Source organism: Muntiacus reevesi, chromosome 1, assembly GCF_963930625.1.
Source record: "Muntiacus reevesi chromosome 1, mMunRee1.1, whole genome shotgun sequence".
NCBI classification, from domain to species: domain Eukaryota; kingdom Metazoa; phylum Chordata; class Mammalia; order Artiodactyla; family Cervidae; genus Muntiacus; species Muntiacus reevesi.
This window is the reverse complement of record NC_089249.1, coordinates 195,938,514-195,955,815: the sequence shown is the minus strand read 5'-3', so window position 1 is coordinate 195,955,815 and position 17,302 is coordinate 195,938,514. Positions and strand designations below refer to the sequence as shown.

Sequence of the window (17,302 nt, the reverse complement as noted above, 5' to 3'; positions counted from 1 at the left end):
AAAAAGACTTAATTTTTGTGTTGTATCATGTTCTTTTACATGTAAGTTTTTTTAGGTTAACACAATTCCACAAAAAATTAAACAGAATTACCATGTCATTCAGCAATTTCACTTCCGGGTGTGTGTCTGTGTGTGTGAGTCACTCAGTCATGCTTGACTATTTGCAAACCCATGGACTGTACCCACCAGGCTCCTCTGTCCATGAGATTTTCCAGGCAAGAATACTGGAGTGGGTAGCCATTTCCTTCTTCAGGGGTTCTTCCCAACCCAGAGATCCAACCCAGGACTCCCACACTGCAGACAGATTCTTTACCATCTGAACCACCAGGGAACGTCTCTGGGTATGTATTCAAAAGAAATGAAAGCTGGAACTCAGATATTTGTGCCATCGTGTTCATAGCAGCATGATCCACAAGTGCCAAAAGATGGAAGCAACCCAAGTGCCCATCCACAGATGAATGGATGCACAAGAAATGGAATATCCATACAATGGAATATTATTCAGCCTTAAACAGGAAGGAGAGTCTGACACCTGCTACAACGTGAACAAGCCTTGAGGATGAGATGCTCACTGAAAAGAGCCCTTCACAAATATGAATTCCACTTATAGGAGGTCCCTAGAGGAGTTAATTTCACAGAGACAGAAAGTTGAATGGTGGCTGACAGGGGCTGGAGGAGGGAGAATGAGGAGTTAGTGTTTAGTGGAGACAGAGTTAGAGTTTTGTAGGGTGAAGAGTTCTGGAGATGAATGGTGGTGATGGTTGGACAATGTGATACTTAGTGTCACTGAACCATATACTTAAATGGTGAAGATGGTTATTTTTCTTAAGATGGCAGGCTTTATGATATGTGTATTTTATGGTAATTATGTGTATTTTGCCATTAAAAAAAAAAAGACTTAAGAACAGTGCCTGGCACAGAGACAAAACACTGTGCTTATTAAATCACTGAAGAGTAATCAAAACAGCATTGCAGGACTGTGACCCCCCCAAGAGCACAGGGACACATATTCTTTTTCTCAGGTATGTGCCCCAGGCCTGGGTAATCACAGAGGCTCCAGAAAGACTTGATTTTTGGGGGGTGGGGTGGGGACGCTGCTTGCAAGGGCAGCATCTTAGTTCCCTGACTAGGAATCAAATCTGTGCCCCCCTGCAGTGGAAGCAAGGAATCCTGACCACTGTACTGCCGGGGAACTCCCAGGTTTCATCTTCTGACCGCCTGATGCCCTTCTGGTGCCTCATCACTACCTGGCCCTCCTGAGCCCTCTTGACACCATCCATCTTCTCCACGCCCTGCCCTGTCCAAACCCAGGGGAGTCAGCACCCCCTGGGGGCTGTGTGTTCGGCTCTGGAGTGTGCAGTCCCACAGGACCCCCAGTTCTCTCACTGGCCTTGGCCCCCTGGACCACACACCCTGACTCCACCTGTCCTGTCAGAACACCCCTGCGGCTCTGGGCTCTAAGCTCTTCCAGGAGAGATGTGTCAGGGTCTGTCCATCCCTCCTGGCAGGGCAGTCAGAGCCTGGAGAGCGTGCCACCCCCCACACCCACTCTGGTGGCTCTCCTAGGGCTCAAGGGCACATCTGGCTTCTGCCAGAGGCTGGAGCTTCTAGAACAGCTGCCGGCACTCAGGTGATGGGGTGGGGGACACAGACAAAGACACAGACACACACACAAACACGGTCTCGTGATCAGGGCGGGACAGGGCATTCATTGCTCTGCCCCCTCCACAGTGAGAAGTGTCCCTCAGGCCAGTCCTGCCCACACGGGCCAAGGGCAGAAGCTGCGCCCTGAGGAGACCCAGAGGAACTGTTAGCGCCCCCCGCCCCTCCCCTGTCACGGGTGTCCCCCCCAGTGGTCACTCCTCAGAGGTTGGTCTAGGATGGGGTGAGCTGGGGTGGAGCTGACATCGAGCAAGGTGACAGCTGAGGAGGAGGCCAGGTGGGCGGTAGAATGTCAGCAGTGAATCCCAACCTGGGGGCTGAGAACGGGGAGAAGTGGACACAGTCCACCCCTCACACCCTCAGGTCTTAGGGCTGGCAGTCCTAGTGCCGGGGAGTCTAACTGCCCAACCCCCAGCCTTTCCTCCCTCCCTGTCTCGGGGCGGCAGGAAGAGGGTCCACCCAAACCACACCCTCACCCACCCCAGGACCACCGTGGGCTCTGCTCTGTCGTGGGCAGTGGGCGCCTGCAGGGCGATCTCAAGCTCAGGAGCGCCGCCTGGCGGAGAAAAAGAAGACAAAGGCGCAGCGGCAGGTTTCTGTACAGGAAGTTCGAATTATACATTTTAGTAACCGGGCGAGAGAAACGAGGCATCCGGGCAACAGTGCAGGGGCCACAGGGAGAATAAGAGATCGAGAGCTAGGGTTTGGCGTAAATCTTACAAAGTGTATAAAGAATCTGTGTTTCTCTACAATAACAAAAAACCAAAGGCTACAAGAGCGGTTGTATATACAAAACACGGAGATATTGCTTCACTTGCAAACAGGTTCCTGACCAGACGGGGAGACAAGACAGAGAGGGGGGCACGGGATGGGGTGAAGGCTGGAGAGCGAGCTGCGTGCAAAAAGGAGGGGGAGGTGGGGAGAGGGGCTTCTCCCAGCATAAATCTACAGGCAGGAGCTTGAGTCGCGCACGCGCGGGAGAGGTTGAAGGCGTGCGCGGTGCCGGCTGTGCGTGGGCGAGCAGGAGGTTGAGAGCCAAGAGTGTCCGCCTGCCCGGCCCCCGGCGCCTTGCTCGTCCGACTGAATCAGCCGGGAGTGGGGTTCTGGGTGGGAACCCACCAGAGAGGGAGGGCGGCGATCGCTCCCCCGAGGCAGCCGTGGAAAACTGGAGGAGCTGCTGCTCATCCTCCTGGCCTCTGGACCGCGCCCTTCCTCCTACCACCCTCCCCGCCCCGCAGAGATGAGAGGCCCACTGGAACCCAAGGAGAGCAGGTGCAGCAGCCAGGGGCTCCTAGCTTTCCTTGGTTTGGTTCTTCGTGCGGAGCTCGAGGGGAGGGCGGGAGCCAGTCAGAGGGGCGGGAGGGTGGGGGCGGGGCAGTGAGGGGGGCGGAGGGCCGGGACGTGCACGCACGCTCGGAATAGGCGCGGGGCGGTCACAGGTTCTGGCAGCACTGCAGCTTGTTGGGTTTCTGTCCGTCGGTGGTGGGCGGCACGCTGATGTCCACAACATTGTTTCCGGGGGACTCGTCGTGTGCTGCGCGGTCCGCAATCTGCTTCTGTGACACGATGCGATAGATTTCTACGGGGTGGGGGGAGGGAAGCACCGGGTGAGGCCGCAGTACTCTTCTGGATGTCACTTCCTCCAGGCAGCCCTCCAGATGCTGAGTTGAAATCCCTCCCAAAGGCTCCCACTGTGCCCTGGGCGCCCCCTAATGGGCTCCCGAAGGTTCCCCCAATCTCCAAGGCTAGCTGTGTACCCGGGAACAGAAGGACCCACACCTGTCTGCAGATGTACTACCCAGCCAGGGCCACTCGGTTCTGTAAGATCAGAGGCCTTCTTTTCCAAAGGAGAAATTTCGAGAAGCCTGGGGGCTCTGAGTCCCTGAGGCCACATGCCTCCCCAACTGCCCCTGCAGGCTGTTCTCTAGTGAAGCTACCCAGGGCCCACCTGCAGGAGGGTCCCTGCATTCTGAGTGACACACGAGTGGGACCTGGCCTCATGCTGTGGAGCAGGCCCTGTCTATCCCCATGTCCAGACTGAACAGTGGTTTTCACGAAAGAAGGTTTGGGGGCTGTGCTCTGGAGCATGTGACCAGGGTGGCTGGGGCCCTGCCCAGGCCCACCCTCTGGGACCCCAGCTGGGCCTGTGACCACCTGTGAGGATGTTCTTGAACGCTTCCTCCACGTTGGTGGAATCCAGGGCTGAGGTCTCAATGAAGGACAAGTTGTTCTTTTCTGGAAGAGAGGATATGGCCCAGGTGAGTCAGCTGGTGGGGGTGGGGTGGGGGGCACCCCTACCCTCTTCTAGGGACCCTGCCTGGCTGCCCACTCACCTGGCCCAGGAGATGAAGGTCGGGGGCCAAAGGGGTAGGACAGGATACTTACTCTCAGGGAGGGGAGGCTGGCTCTGTGGCCACAGGCACAGAAGACGCACCCGGTGTGGGCCAACTGCCTTGCCTGCCTTCCAGATGCTCCTCTGACGCTTCAGTCAGAGTCCGGCTCTCAGGAGCATGGCCCCTTGAGGCCCCAGCCGGAGTGGATGACCCAGAGTGACCCCCCCAGCCGCCATCTGGCCACCCCTCAGGTCCGGCGGGCACTTGCCTGCGAAGGCGCGGGCCTCGTCGGTGGGCACAGCCCGCAGGTGGCGCAGGTCGCTCTTGTTGCCCACCAGCATGATGACGATGTTGCTGTCCGCGTGGTCCCGCAGCTCCTTCAGCCAGCGCTCCACGTTCTCGTACGTCAGGTGCTTGGCGATGTCATACACCAGCAAGGCGCCCACTGCGCCACGGTAGTACCTGTGAGGATGGAGGGGCGAGGCCAGGCGTGAGCTGAGCCAGTGCCTGAGGGGGCTTCCCAGGCTCCGTGGGCAGCGGCTCTTTAGCCTGAGGGGTGACCAACATGGCCTCGAGAGAGAGGTGCATGTCCTGAGACCCCAACTCCAACCCCCAGATTCAGCTTAGGAATGGGGAGGCCTGAGGAGGGAGCTGGGGGTCTGGGATCAGAAGACACTCCTGGGGTCAGCCACTAAAAGGAGACCACCACCACATAGGGAAAGGGAAGAAGCTCTAGTGCCCGCTGTGGCCCGTCCTGTCCGGGGCACCAAGGAGACGGATGGACAGGCATTCAGCCTGAGAGATCAAGGAGCAGAGGAGGGGGACCCAGCCTCAGTGAAAGGAATCCAGGAGGCAGTAAGTGGCTGATGGGAGTTGGAAGGGTCAGGGAAGAGGCAGCCCGAGGGGGTCATGATGGCTGGGTGGCCACCGGGAGGCCAGGATGGAGTGGGGCCTGGTGTGAGCACTGATGGCGGGCTGTGCAGACAGGTTGGGGAGCAGGCAGAGGAGAGTGGCCCAAGCCAAGATCAATGATGACAGCCTTCACCATGCAGCCAGTGCCCAGCGACACGGCAATACCTCAACAGGACCCGGGGTCAGAGGGGCTGTGGGGCGTGCCCACCTGGGGGTCACAGCATGGCCAAGACTGGGCACCAGCCTTCTAGCAGGTCCCACAGCTCCCAGGGATCTTGCCCCTCCACCCTGCGCCTCCTGCTCTCGGGGTTGTGTTCACGATCCCCCTCTCCCCGGCCCCACTGCTCACGCCGAGGTGATGGCGCGGTAGCGCTCCTGGCCAGCAGTGTCCCAGATCTGCGCCTTGATGGTCTTGCCGTCCACCTGGATGCTGCGGGTGGCGAACTCCACGCCGATGGTGCTCTTGCTCTCCAGGTTGAACTCGTTGCGGGTGAAGCGGGACAGCAGGTTGCTCTTCCCCACGCCCGAGTCCCCGATGAGCACCACTGGGGGGAGGGTGGGGAGGGGCCTGAGTGAGGCTCCCTGGGCCAGAAGTGGGCAGTGCCCCAGAGCCAAGACCCCACACGCTGCCCACGTCCACCCACAGGGCCTGCACAGCACCCCCAGGGTGCTGCAGACCCATGGCAGAGTCAGACGGAGGAGAGTCAGTGCTGTCCTGGGCCCCTCGCCCAAGGTACGACATGAACAGGGTCCTTCAGAGCAGGGCTGCCCCAGAGGGGCCCCAGGCACTGGGCGGAAGGCAGCCTGGGGAGTCGCAAACCTCGACGGTCCCCAACCCCAAGCTTCCCTGGTGACCTGGGAAGTCAGGGCATGCCTGAGAAAGCCTCAGGACTGGTGACCTCGGCAGGTCACTTAACCTCTCTGGGCTGCCTTTTCCACAGGAAGACAGTAACAGGAGCACCTCAGGGAGAGGGTCACGGGAATGCCTGGGATCAGAACTCAGCCAACATCTCGTACCCTAGGACAGGCTGGCGGGGGGGAGGGGGGGCCAGAGCACCCTGCAGGCACGCCGGAACAAGAGCCTGCCTGAGCCGCGAGGGCAGAGCAGGGCAGAAAACGCCCGAGTCTCTCTCCACTCTTCCCTTTATCGTGCTTCCTGTCCCCACCTGTGGAAGCACTGCCTCTGGGGGCCCAGCCGCTCCAGGCTCTGGGGTGGAAAGGCCAGGAGGGGCTGCGCTCAGACCCAGAATATAGTCCCGGGGAGTCGTGTCAGTGAGTTCACAGTGTGCATGCAGTGCAGAAGAAACAGCGTCTCTTTCTAGATGCTCCAGTTGGAAACCACAGGGACGCCCAAGCGTTGGTCTTAGGCTCTGGCACCCCAGGGGCTGCGGACATGGTCGCTCAAGACCCCAGCGAAAAGTTTTCCTTGATGAGAAATTTTATGTGTGTGTGCCCTGATTCCTGCTGCTGCTTACCGCTTCGCGGCTCCCCGACCTCAGACAGCCGCTCCTATGTTTAAGCCGCCAGAGGGCGCCTGTGAGCACCCGGAGTGGGTTCCCCTCAGCTTCCACCCGCTCATAGGGCTCCCACCTCCAAAGTCCGGAGCCCACAGGGCCCTGCATGACCTGCCCCGTCCCCTCCCTGCCCTCACCTCCCCTCTTTTTCCCCCTCACTCACTCTGTTCCAGACACGTGGGCCTCCTCATGATACTACCCTTTACCTGGAAGTTTCTTCCCCAGGTACGCACCTGGTTCCTGCTCTCATTTCCTCTGTGTGGCCCCTCAGGTGGCACTTGATCAAGGAGGCCAATCCCTGCCATTCTCTTAAAACGTCACTCCCCAGTCCCCTTCCCTGCCTTTCCTCCATAGCTTCCACCCCACCACACTTGCCAGCTTTCATTTAATGATTTTTTTGTCACTGCCTCGAGGATAGCCATCTTGGACAATCTGGTTTCCTGTTGCATCCCCAGGACCTGGTGTGGTGCTGGGGTACAGGACACACTTGATTAATACCTACTGGATGAACAAATGCCAAAGGGGCTGGTGGAGCTTCCCAGGCTCACCTTTCCCCTACTGGGAGATGCCCAGGTCACCATCCTTGGGCTATAAGTAAGGAGGGTTAGGTCAGGCAGCTCCCAGGTCTCAGTACCCTCTCTGGACTGGCCACATCAGAGCCAAGAATAACAAGAACAAGAAGAATGTTCTGTGCTAAGAAAGCTCTTGATGTGCCATCACCTCATAGATACATCACATGACCCATTTTACAGATGAGAAACTGAGGTACAGACAGGGGCATCCATTTGCATGGGGCCATCCAGTTGAAGAGTGGTTCAGCAGAATGTGAACCCAGGCTTCCCAAGGGGCTGAGCTCAGGGGTCTGGGTTTAGCCTTCTCCTCTCCCACCATCTGGGGTATCCTGACCCCCTAGCATAGCTGGTGAACTCCTATTCATCCTTCAAAACCCCTGGGTTCAGGCACCTCCTCTCCTCTCAAGCTACCACGTGGCCAAGCCACTGATGACAATGCCAGTGTCCTCTCCTCACACCGTGGGCAATGGACACAAGAATGCCAAGCTGACTTCAGAGAATGGTGGACGGAGGTCAGTGACCATGAGCCTGAGGGCCAAGGGCTCCTAGCCAGGCCAGGGGGGCCACTGTCCACACCCCCAACCCCTGACCTCCTTCCCAAAGCCAGGAAGGTTTGCACACAGTTCTTATGTCCTCAGGAACAGAACAGGAAATGAGGAGGAAGAAGGTCCCTTTGGGTCTGGCCCTGTATTCCCCCTACCCTCTCTCTGTCTTCCCAGCCCTGTCCATCTGTCCAGCCTGGGGGCCCCATTCGCCACATGGGGTCCGCTCTGGCCCAGCCAACAATCTCTTGAGCCCCCAGGCCAGGCCCCGCCCTAAGGGCCTTGTTATGGAGTTCGCAGGGCCACCCCAGGGACAGATGCTCACATGAGCATGTACAGCTGGGGACGCTTAACCCAGAGTGACCAAGTCCCCTGGCCCAAGGTCATGCAGTGAGAACAGTGGAGGCCAGAGCCACACAAGGGCCACCAGCCACAGCCCAGACAAATGGCGGGAAGGCAAGGCTGCCCCCTAGGTCCCTGGCATGCAGTGCCCAGTGCAGAACTGGCTGGTGGGGCGGTGGCCAGGCCAGTCCTGTGTGCAGGCTGTGGAATGAGGATGGCATTGTCCAAAATACAAGTCATCTGTTGTCTCGGGAAGAAAGAGCCCTTGAGGACATGGCCCCCAGCATTTCCCCAGAAGTTGGTGGCATCACTGGCCGGGACATGGGCCCCTGGGGCACACCACTTGGCTGGCCAAGCAGGCAAGCACCGCTGGCAAAAACAAAGAGCTGGCACCTCTTGGAAACCCTTGGTCCCCTGCCCTGGCCCACGACAGTGCAGCACATCTAGAGTCCAGCTTCTGACACTCAGGCCATTGAATGGCTATCAGGGGTGCTGCCCCCACCCCCTGCCCGCTCCAGGCCGATCAGGGGTCACAGATGCTCTTCCTGGGGACCTCACCGCCTGGTCCATCGGAGGAGAGGTCAGGGGCACCCGTGGGGGGACTGACGAGCAGGCTGGGGAAATGGCCCTTGGCTGAAAAGGATAAAATGTTAGCAGGATAAAAGTGAGGATCTATAATTAGATACAAATAAACAAACTCACTTCTGGGGGTGGGAGGGATGAGCCCAGAGGAAAAGGAGAAGCATGTGGGAAAATCCCCAGGGGGATCTGTTGGCCTTGACCAGGAGGTCAGGGGAGCCAACCTGTGATGTGGCTTCCAGAAAACCACATTGGTGCTGGGAGGGCTGGGCAAAGGGCAGCCAGTGTCCCGAGTGAGCGGTGTGGCCCCTCCATGCCCAGGGCAGGGCCGGGGAAAGGTGACTGAAGCCTGGGGGAGGCTGGGCACAGGATGGGGGATAGGAGGATCACAAACCCCTCCACTCGGGAAGGGCTCCCCCTACCAGGCGGCAGGGCCGGGGAGCTGTGTGGTGAGAAAGTGGATCCTTGTCAACCCCTCCGGCACAGCTGTGTCCTGGACAGCTCTCTACTGCCCAGGCCTGACCCTCTGCAGCCCATGGGGTCGCAGGAGGGCCTGTGGGACGCAGCGTGTTCACATTTCTGTCCACTCGCCATATTTATGGCCAGTGATGTGATGGTGGCAGCTCGCCTGCCTGCTGTCTTCCTTCCTTATTTCCCAGAGTGAGAATTTCCTTTTCCTATTTAACTGAGTGGATTTAAAAGCAAATATTAAAAGTTAATTGGGGGGGGGGGGGCTCTTCCCTGGTGTCTCAGTAGTAAAGAATCGCCTGCCAGTGCAGGAGACACAGGTTTGATCCCTGGTCCAGGATGATCCCTCGTGCCACAGGGCAGCTAAGCCTGTGTGCCACAATTATTGAGCCTGGGAGCCGAAACTACTGAAGCACGCATACCCTAGAGTCTGTGCTCTGCAACGAGAGAAGCCATAGCAATGAGAAGCCCACACCACTGCATAGAAAGTAGCCCCCGCTTGCCGCAACAAGAGAAAAGCCCGCACAGCAACGAAGACCTAGCACAGCCAAAAATAAATAATAGTAAAAAAATAATAGAGGGGTCCTCTGACAAGGTATTAAGCATGAAGGTGAGGTTTCAGATGACCAGGCTGGGAACCGCTGACCTTGTGGGTTAGACTGTCACTTCTGACCCGGCTCAAGGTCAGCAGGGCACCTGCTGGAGTGCAGGGGGAGAGGGCAGTGGGGCGTGCGGGCACTGCCCCCTGGGGCCAGTTGTCCCTGAAGTATCTCCAGAAAGAGGACTCAGGAGATGGGTCCTGGGAAGCGCACAGCCCAGTTCCAATGCCCCTGACCCAGTAACTGTACTTCTGGGAACAGACTTCAAGGAAATAAACCAAAGGACAAAAGATGACTCGTGCAAACACTTGGAGCTAGATTATTTACATCAGCAAACGGTTGTGTTCCGAGTGGGCCTGGAGTTAGCTCTCAAGGGTGTCAGCCGGGGAGACCAGCTCAGCAGCACAGGACCTGGTCAAAGCCTAGGTTGGCACAGAAGGCCCTAGAAAGTCAGTGACTCCTAAACCAGCCCTGCAAATAACAAGTGAGGAAGGACCACAGAAACACTGGGAGAGGGAATTTCCCTGGTGGTCTAGTGGCTAAGACTCCATGTTCCCAATGCAAGGGGGCCAAGGTTCGTTCCTTGGTCAGGGAACTAGATCCCATGTGCCGCAACTAAGTCCCGATGCAGCCAAATAAATAAACATTTAAAAAAGAAGAGACTCTGGGAGGAATGCCCCCTGCCCCGGCCTGCCCCAGCAGTAACACATGCAGGTGGGGGCCAGTTAGCACCTGGGGAGCAGCCCCCTGGGGTAGGCTGGGTAGACATAGGCACCATCTGCTGCAGGACTGGCATCCAGGCCACCCATCACCCACCCTCAAAGCCCTGACAGAGTGTCCATTCTCCACCTCTAAAGTGAGACCCCCTAGGGCTCAGTCAGCACCTGAGTCAGATGCCTGCTGACCACAGAGCCTCACCTGCTGGCAACCTATGAGCTTGCAAGCAGCTCCTGGAGCCCACAATGCTGTGTGACAGAGTGGCACAGGCACTCCCTCTGCCCAGAAACCATTCACCATGTGGAGATCCCACTTTCTATATCCCCAAGGTCCCCAGAACCCCAGACTCAACCAGGGATGATACCACAGACACATAGTGATGGACACACTACACTCCCAGCCATGGTCAAGCTCCCCTAACGAGGCAAAGATGCCAAAGGCTGGCATGGGAAGTCGCATGGCAAGGAGTCCCGAGTGGGCCTGGAGTTAGCTCTCAAGGATGGCCAGTGTCAGCCGGGGAGCACAGCTCAGCGGCACAGGACCTGGCCAAAGCCTAGGTTGGCACAGAAGGCTCTGGAAAGTCAGTGACCCCTAAGCCAGCCCAGCAATGGCTGCCTGACCTGCCCACGTCTTACTTGAGACTCCTAGAGCCCTCTGTTCCCTGGCCAAGGAAGATCCTTCGGTAGGTTGGAGGAGGAGGTCTGACAACCACACTCAGATCTGACAACCCCAGATACACTGCTTAAGTGGTCTAGGTTCAAACCCTGCTCCAGCACGTAAATTGTGCCTGTTTCCAGGTTCGTAAAGAAAAAGGCTGGATAATACAATACCGACTTCACAGGGTTGTGGCGAGGGCTTCAATTAATTCACGTGTGTAAAGTGCTTGGAAAAGTGCAGGTACTTGGATAGCGCTCTTAAGAGTTCTAAGAGTTAACCATCAGGTCTGGGTTTAGCACACACACTGACACCCCCACTCCAGGTGCCCCTCAACGCATTTCCGACTCCACTTCCCAATCCAGGGTCCACTGGCCACCCCCCCCACACACCTTGACCTCCATTGTTCGCCCCTACCATCCCAGACACCCTACAGAGGCACTGCCACCAATCAAAACAGGCCCCTCCCACTAGGTGAGAGCACCGCCCCCATTCGCCCAGCCCATTCCTTGGACACGCCCACCACATCCTAGCACCGCCTCTAACGGCCCCGCCCCCACACGAAAGGAGCTCTCCACCCAGCCCTGCCCGCCAAATGCCGGCCCGGCCCCGCCCCTCTGAAGGCCCCGCCCCTAACGGCCTCTCCCACTGCCCGGGGCCCCACCCCCTTCTGGGCCCTGGCCCCGCCTCGGCGCATCCCGGGCCCCCAAGCCTTTCTGGGCAGCCGGCCTGGCATGGCCGCCCACCCTGGCCCGAACTTGACCAAGACCGGCCAGCACTGGCCTTCCCGGCTGCCTAGCCTGCCGGGCCCCAAGCTTCGGGCTCCGGCCTAGGCCCAGAGGCCTGAAGCGCAGCCTCGCCTCCTGCCTGCCGCCGCCCGCTTGCCCGTCTGTGCCCCACCGACCGCACCTTTGAATAGGTAGTCGTACTCGTCGTCCCGGGTCCCCATTGTCCTGGCGCTTCCGGCGGGATCGGCGACTCCGCAGCCCCACCACAAACACCCGACGGGGGCGGAGCCGGCGCCGCGCAGAGCGGCGGCCGAATGGCCAATCAGCGGTGGGTGGTATAGAGACCGGCACCCAGGACAGCCAATAAGAAACGGAAGCAGAGCCTCCGGGGTGGGCGCCTCCAGAGATCCACCTTCTTCGCCCTCGGTCTCCTGGAGAAAGGCGGAAGGAATGCGGACCTTTCCAAAATGACAGCCTCACCAGCCTATCAGAAGCGAGTTCTGGAAGGCGGGGCGGAAGACTGGAAGAATGGAACGGATTGACAGGACGAATAGCCAATGAGAGGTTTGATTCTGATAGTACCGGGCCACCAGAGGACCTGTCCGGGAAGGGAAATGGGGCTACGTCCAGGTAGTGTTACGCTAGTTAACGTCCCGATGACGTCATAGGTCAATGCGCGCTGCTCTGCGGTACGCCCACTCCCACCCTAGATGCCCCAGTAAATGACAGCTCCTGGCGGGCATCTGCGTGTGGACCTTTTCTGCTTAGAGGTCACCTTCTTTCTGAGTTGCAGTTTCCATCCTTACATTGGCCTCAGTTTCCTCACTCTGTTTAACAGGGAAGAAACCTTAGGGAATCTTGGAGTATAACTAGATCATTGACCTAAACAGATACTTAATCTACCACCGACCGTCAGTCACTGGGTCTTTGTTTAACAAATATTTATAAATCCTTACTGGATGTCAGAATCCCTCTGCCAAGCAGGAGACGCAGGTTTGAATCTGGAGAAAGAAATGGCAACCCACTCTAGTATTCTTGCCTGAAGAATCCCATGAACAGAGAAACCTGGTAGGCTACAGTTCATGGGGTCTGAGCGACTAAACAACAACATCTGGGATGTCAGACATTTCCCCCCTCTCTGTCTCTTTATCCTGCTTTATTCCACATCTTCTCCCCCATAAGGAGGATTTATTTATCTTCCCTTGACATTAAAGTATGTATTTCCATCTCAATCCTGTTAATAAACAAAATTCAACTGAGTAAATGTGAAGATCTTATTGCTTTTACTAAAAGATTCATGAATCAAGCAGCATCTCATCTGTCAAGCAGAGATAATTCCCAGTTGTTCAGTCACTCAGTTGTGTCTGACTTTTTGTGACCCCATGGGCTGCAGCACCCCCAGACTTCCCTGTCCTTCACCATCTCCCAGAGTTTTCTCAAAGTCATGTCCATTGAGTCAGTGATGCCATCCAACCATTGCATCCTCTGTTTCCCTCTTCTCTTGCCTTCAATCTTTCCCCACATCAGTGTCTTTTTCAATGAGCTGACTCTTCAAATCAGGTGGCCAAAGTATTGGAGATTCAGCTTCAGCATCAGTCCTTCCAATCAATATTGTGGGTTGATTTCCTTTAGGATTGTATAAAATAGAAGACTTTTATAAGAAATAGGGTGGAACAAAGAAGTCACGCACAACAGAAAAATGAAAGCCTTCAGGTGAGGCCAGCTTTTGATTGGCTGAGTTGTGTTTCCATTGGCTGGGCAGGAAGAAAGTCTTCTTTTCTCCCACTTTAGTAAAGTAGTAGCAGTTTCTGTTTGGGAGCATGATGTGCGTCTCTTCTGGTTCGTGTCTGTAACTGATGTCTTCCTGTTTGGGGTAATCGAAGAGTGACAGGTCATAAGAGCTCCCTCTGCAAGACTTTTTAACTCCATTTTTTAAAAAATGGAGTTGCCGCTTGCAGGATCTTTTAGTTGAGTCATGGAGGCTCTTAGTTGCATCATGTGGAATCTAGTTTCCTGACCAGAAATAGAACCTGGGCCCCCTGCATTGGGAGTGTGGGGTCTTAACCACTGGACCACCAGGGAAGTCCCTCTGATGCCAATTTTAGTTGAGGTTTCCTGTTTTTAATTTTCACAGGTCTATGAACATATTTAGTTTCTGCCTGCCACCAACAGAGCATCAACCCTGTGAGGGCAGAGACTGTGTCTGTGGCCATCACTGCTTTGTCACAGCTCGTGCACAATAAATGGTTGATTAATGATAGTGTAAGTATAGGAGCTTCCCAGGTGGCACAGTGGTAAAGAATTTGCCTACAATGCAGGAGACACAGGAGACTCGGGTTTGATCCCTGGGTCAGGAAGATCCCTGGAGGAGGAAATGGCAACCCAATCCAGTATTCTTGCCTGGAAAATTTTATAGACAGAGGAGCCTGGTGGGCAGGCTACAGTTCATGGGGTTGCAACGAGTCAGACACAACTGAGCATGCAGGCACCAGTGTAAACATAGAGCTCATGTGCTAATTATAGTAATTATTATAATTGCCTCCTGGACCTCATCCTTGGGATGTTCACCAGGCATCCCAAACACAAATTTGACCTCTTTTCTCATATTCTCTCCTCCTCCTGTGACTCCATCCCCCCACTCCCATCATCAAAGCCAGAGGTTGAGGACTCCTCTCTTTTTCTCATCCTTTATCCCCCTGCCCCTCTCTCCCATCCGCTCCCTCAATTGCCTTACTCTGTCCCTCCTGCCTCCTAAATGAGGGTGACCACTTGTCACCCTCTCCTCTGCTGTTGCCCCTCTCCGGGCCCTGTCATCACTCCCTGGACCTGTGTAGTTTCCTGCTCCCCAAATTCCCTGCTCTGTGCTCACCTCACACAGTCTGTTCTTTGCATAGGAGTCAGAGTCTTTCTTTCTTTTCAAATTGAATTATAGTTGATTTACAATGGGATTCCCTGGTGGCTCAGATGGTAAAGAATCCGCCTGCAATGCCAGAGACCCGGGTTTGATCCCTGGGTCGAGAAGATCCCCTGGAGAAGGAAATGGCAATCCACTCCAGTATTCTTGCCTGGGAAATCCCCATGGACGGAGGAGACTGATGGGCTACAGTCCATGGTGTTGCAGAGTCAGACACGATTGAACTGACTAACACTTTCACTTTCATTTGATTTACAGTGTTCTGTTACTTTCAGGTATATAGCAAAGTGATTCACATAAATTTATATGAATATATATTCATATAAATATGTATATCTCAGATTATTTTCCATTGTAGGCTGTTGCAAAATATTGAATATAGTTCCCTGTAGTGTACAATAGGCCCTTGTTGGTTACCTATTTTATGTTTAGTAGTGTGTATATTGGAGCAGGAAATGGCAACCCACTCCAGTGCTCTTGCCTGGAGAATCCCATGGACGGAGGGGCCTGGTAGGCTGCAGTCCATGGGGTCGCTAAGAGTTGGACACGACTGAGCAACTTCACTTTCACTTTTTACTTTCATGCATTGGAGAAGGAAATGGCAACCCACTCCAGTGTTCTTGCCTGGCGAATCCCAGGGACGAAGGGGCCTGGTGGGCTGCCGTCTGTGGGGTCGCACAGAGTCAGACACGACTGAAGCGACTTAGCAGCAGCTGCAGCAGCAGCAGTGTGTATATGGGGCTCCCCAGGTGGCACTAATGGTAAAGAACCCGCACGCCCACGCAGGAGATGCAAGAGACATCGACTTGATCCCCGGGTTTGGTTCGTGGGTCGGGAAGATACCCTGGAGGACGAAATGGCAACCCGCTCCAGTCTCTTGCTTGGTGAATGAATCCCATGGACAGAAGAGCCTAGTGGGCTACAGTCCGTGGGGTCACAGAGAGTCAGACACGATCTGAAGCAGCTTAACACATGCACACACATACTGAGAAAGTTGTACCTTTTTTTTCCGTTCCTTTTTTTAAGTTAATTCTTTATTGAAGTATAGTTGATTTACAGTGTTGTGTTAATTTCAGATGTATAGTAGAGTGATTCATATATATATTATATATATTCAATTATATAGACATTTTTCAGAAATTTGAAAATATCTATTTTTATTTATTTGGTTGTGCCAGGTCTTGCCAGGTCTTAGTTGCGGCAGGAGTGATCTTCAGTCTTCTTTGCGGCATCTTTAGTTGTGGCGTGTGTGATCTAGTTCCCTGACCAGGGAATTGAACCTGAGCCCAGAACACTGAGAGCTCAGAGTCTATTTATTTAATTTTTGCCGATCCATGAAGCTTGCAGGGTCTTAGTTCCCTGAAACCAGAAATTTAATCTGCACCCTTGGGAGTGAAAGCAGAGTCCTAACTGCTGGACCATCAGGGAAGTCCCTCTAACTGGAATTGGCATTGTTTTTTCACTGACTTTCATTTTCCTAACCTATTTATGTGTTTCCTAACCTATTTATGCAAGTGATATGGGTTTTCCACATGCTGTAGAGATATGCCTCTACTTTTTTAAAAAACTGGGTCAATAAGTCCCTGTATGCCTGGGAGTGTGTCGTCTGGCTTAATTATTAACAACACAACCCCCTTTCACTCTCAACAGTGTCTCTTGGACCATCAGTTATAACAGTGTCTCCATTTAGACCCTTATCTGTAATGGGAATACACTCATGGTGCTGAGACAAATCTTTTTAAAATGTATTTATTTATTTTAAAAATTAATTTATTTTTATTCATTTGGCCAAGCCAGGTCTTAGTTGTGGCTATGGGGGATCTCTGATCTTTTGCTGTGGCATATAGGGTCTTTTGTTGCGGCATGTGACTTCTGGCTCCCTGACCAGGGTGGAACCTGTGTCCCCTGCATTGGGAGGGTAGAGTCTTAGCCACTGGACTGCCAGGGAAGTCCCCAGACGGGAATCTTTCTATTGACTAGAGTGTCCCAAGCACTTGGGACAGGGCTTGGCCTTTAGGAGGTGCTTAAGAAATATTAGTTGAATTTATATGAGTGGGTGTGCGTGCACGCGCTATCACTTTAGTCTTGTCTGCCTCTTTTGTGACTGCATGGACTGTAGGCCACCAGGCTCCTCTCTCCCTGGGGATTCTCCAGGCAAGAATACTGGAGTGGGTTGCCATGCTCTCTTCTGGGGGATCTTCCCGACCCAGGGATCGAAGAACGTGTGCCTGTGTCTCTTATGTCTCCTGCACTGGCAGGCGTGTTCTTTACCCCTAGTGCCACCTGTGAAGCCTATATATATATATATATATACACACACACACAAATACTACATACACACACACACATGTATTTTCTTTTTATTCACCCCTCCTCACCCCCCTATATGTATATATTTTAAAGCTAATTTAAAGGAAAACTTTTGTAGACATAGCCAAAAGTGGGAAGAGTTTAGGCAAAACTCTGCGTTAATGTAACAGAATAGAGGGAATTCCCTGGCAGTTCAGTGGTTAGAACCCTGAGCTCTCACTGCCAAAGTTGTGGGGTTCAATCCCTGGTAGGAGAACTAAGATCCTGCAAGTTGCAAGGCAAGGCAAAAAAACAAAAAGTAACACAGTAGAGCTGGGTTGTGCAGGTTGGTGGCCATTGGCCACTGTGGCTGCTGAACCCTTAGATATGGTCAGTCCAAATGGAAATGTGCCATAAATGTGAAATCTATACTGGATTCAGAAGACTCAATACAAGAAGCCATGTCAAGTATCTCAG

At 54.5% G+C, this 17,302-nt stretch overlaps 1 protein-coding gene across 1 annotated transcript; it reads right to left on the bottom strand.

Annotated features, from left to right (window-relative positions):
• Positions 1-2,255: 2,255 nt before the first annotated feature.
• Positions 2,256-11,969, bottom strand: RAB11B (RAB11B, member RAS oncogene family). Its single transcript, XM_065917893.1, has 5 exons — positions 11,804-11,969; positions 5,257-5,452; positions 4,264-4,457; positions 3,817-3,897; positions 2,256-3,241 (listed from the first exon to the last, which is right to left on the bottom strand). The coding sequence occupies exons 1-5, from the start codon at positions 11,841-11,843 to the stop codon at positions 3,096-3,098; spliced, it is 657 nt and encodes a 218-aa protein (XP_065773965.1). The 5' UTR covers positions 11,844-11,969; the 3' UTR covers positions 2,256-3,095.
• Positions 11,970-17,302: the final 5,333 nt, after the last annotated feature.

Bases quoted from the DNA above. Each gene is read 5' to 3' on its own strand.
- RAB11B (XM_065917893.1), bottom strand. From the start codon at position 11,843: ATGGGGACCCGGGACGACGAGTACGACTACCTATTCAAAG. The intron at 5,453-11,803 runs GTGCGGTCGGTG...CCCTCCCCCCAG, and splicing joins GTACGACTACCTATTCAAAG to TGGTGCTCATCGGGGACTCG. The intron at 3,898-4,263 runs GCAAGTGCCCGC...CCTCTCTTCCAG, and splicing joins CGAGGCCCGCGCCTTCGCAG to AAAAGAACAACTTGTCCTTC.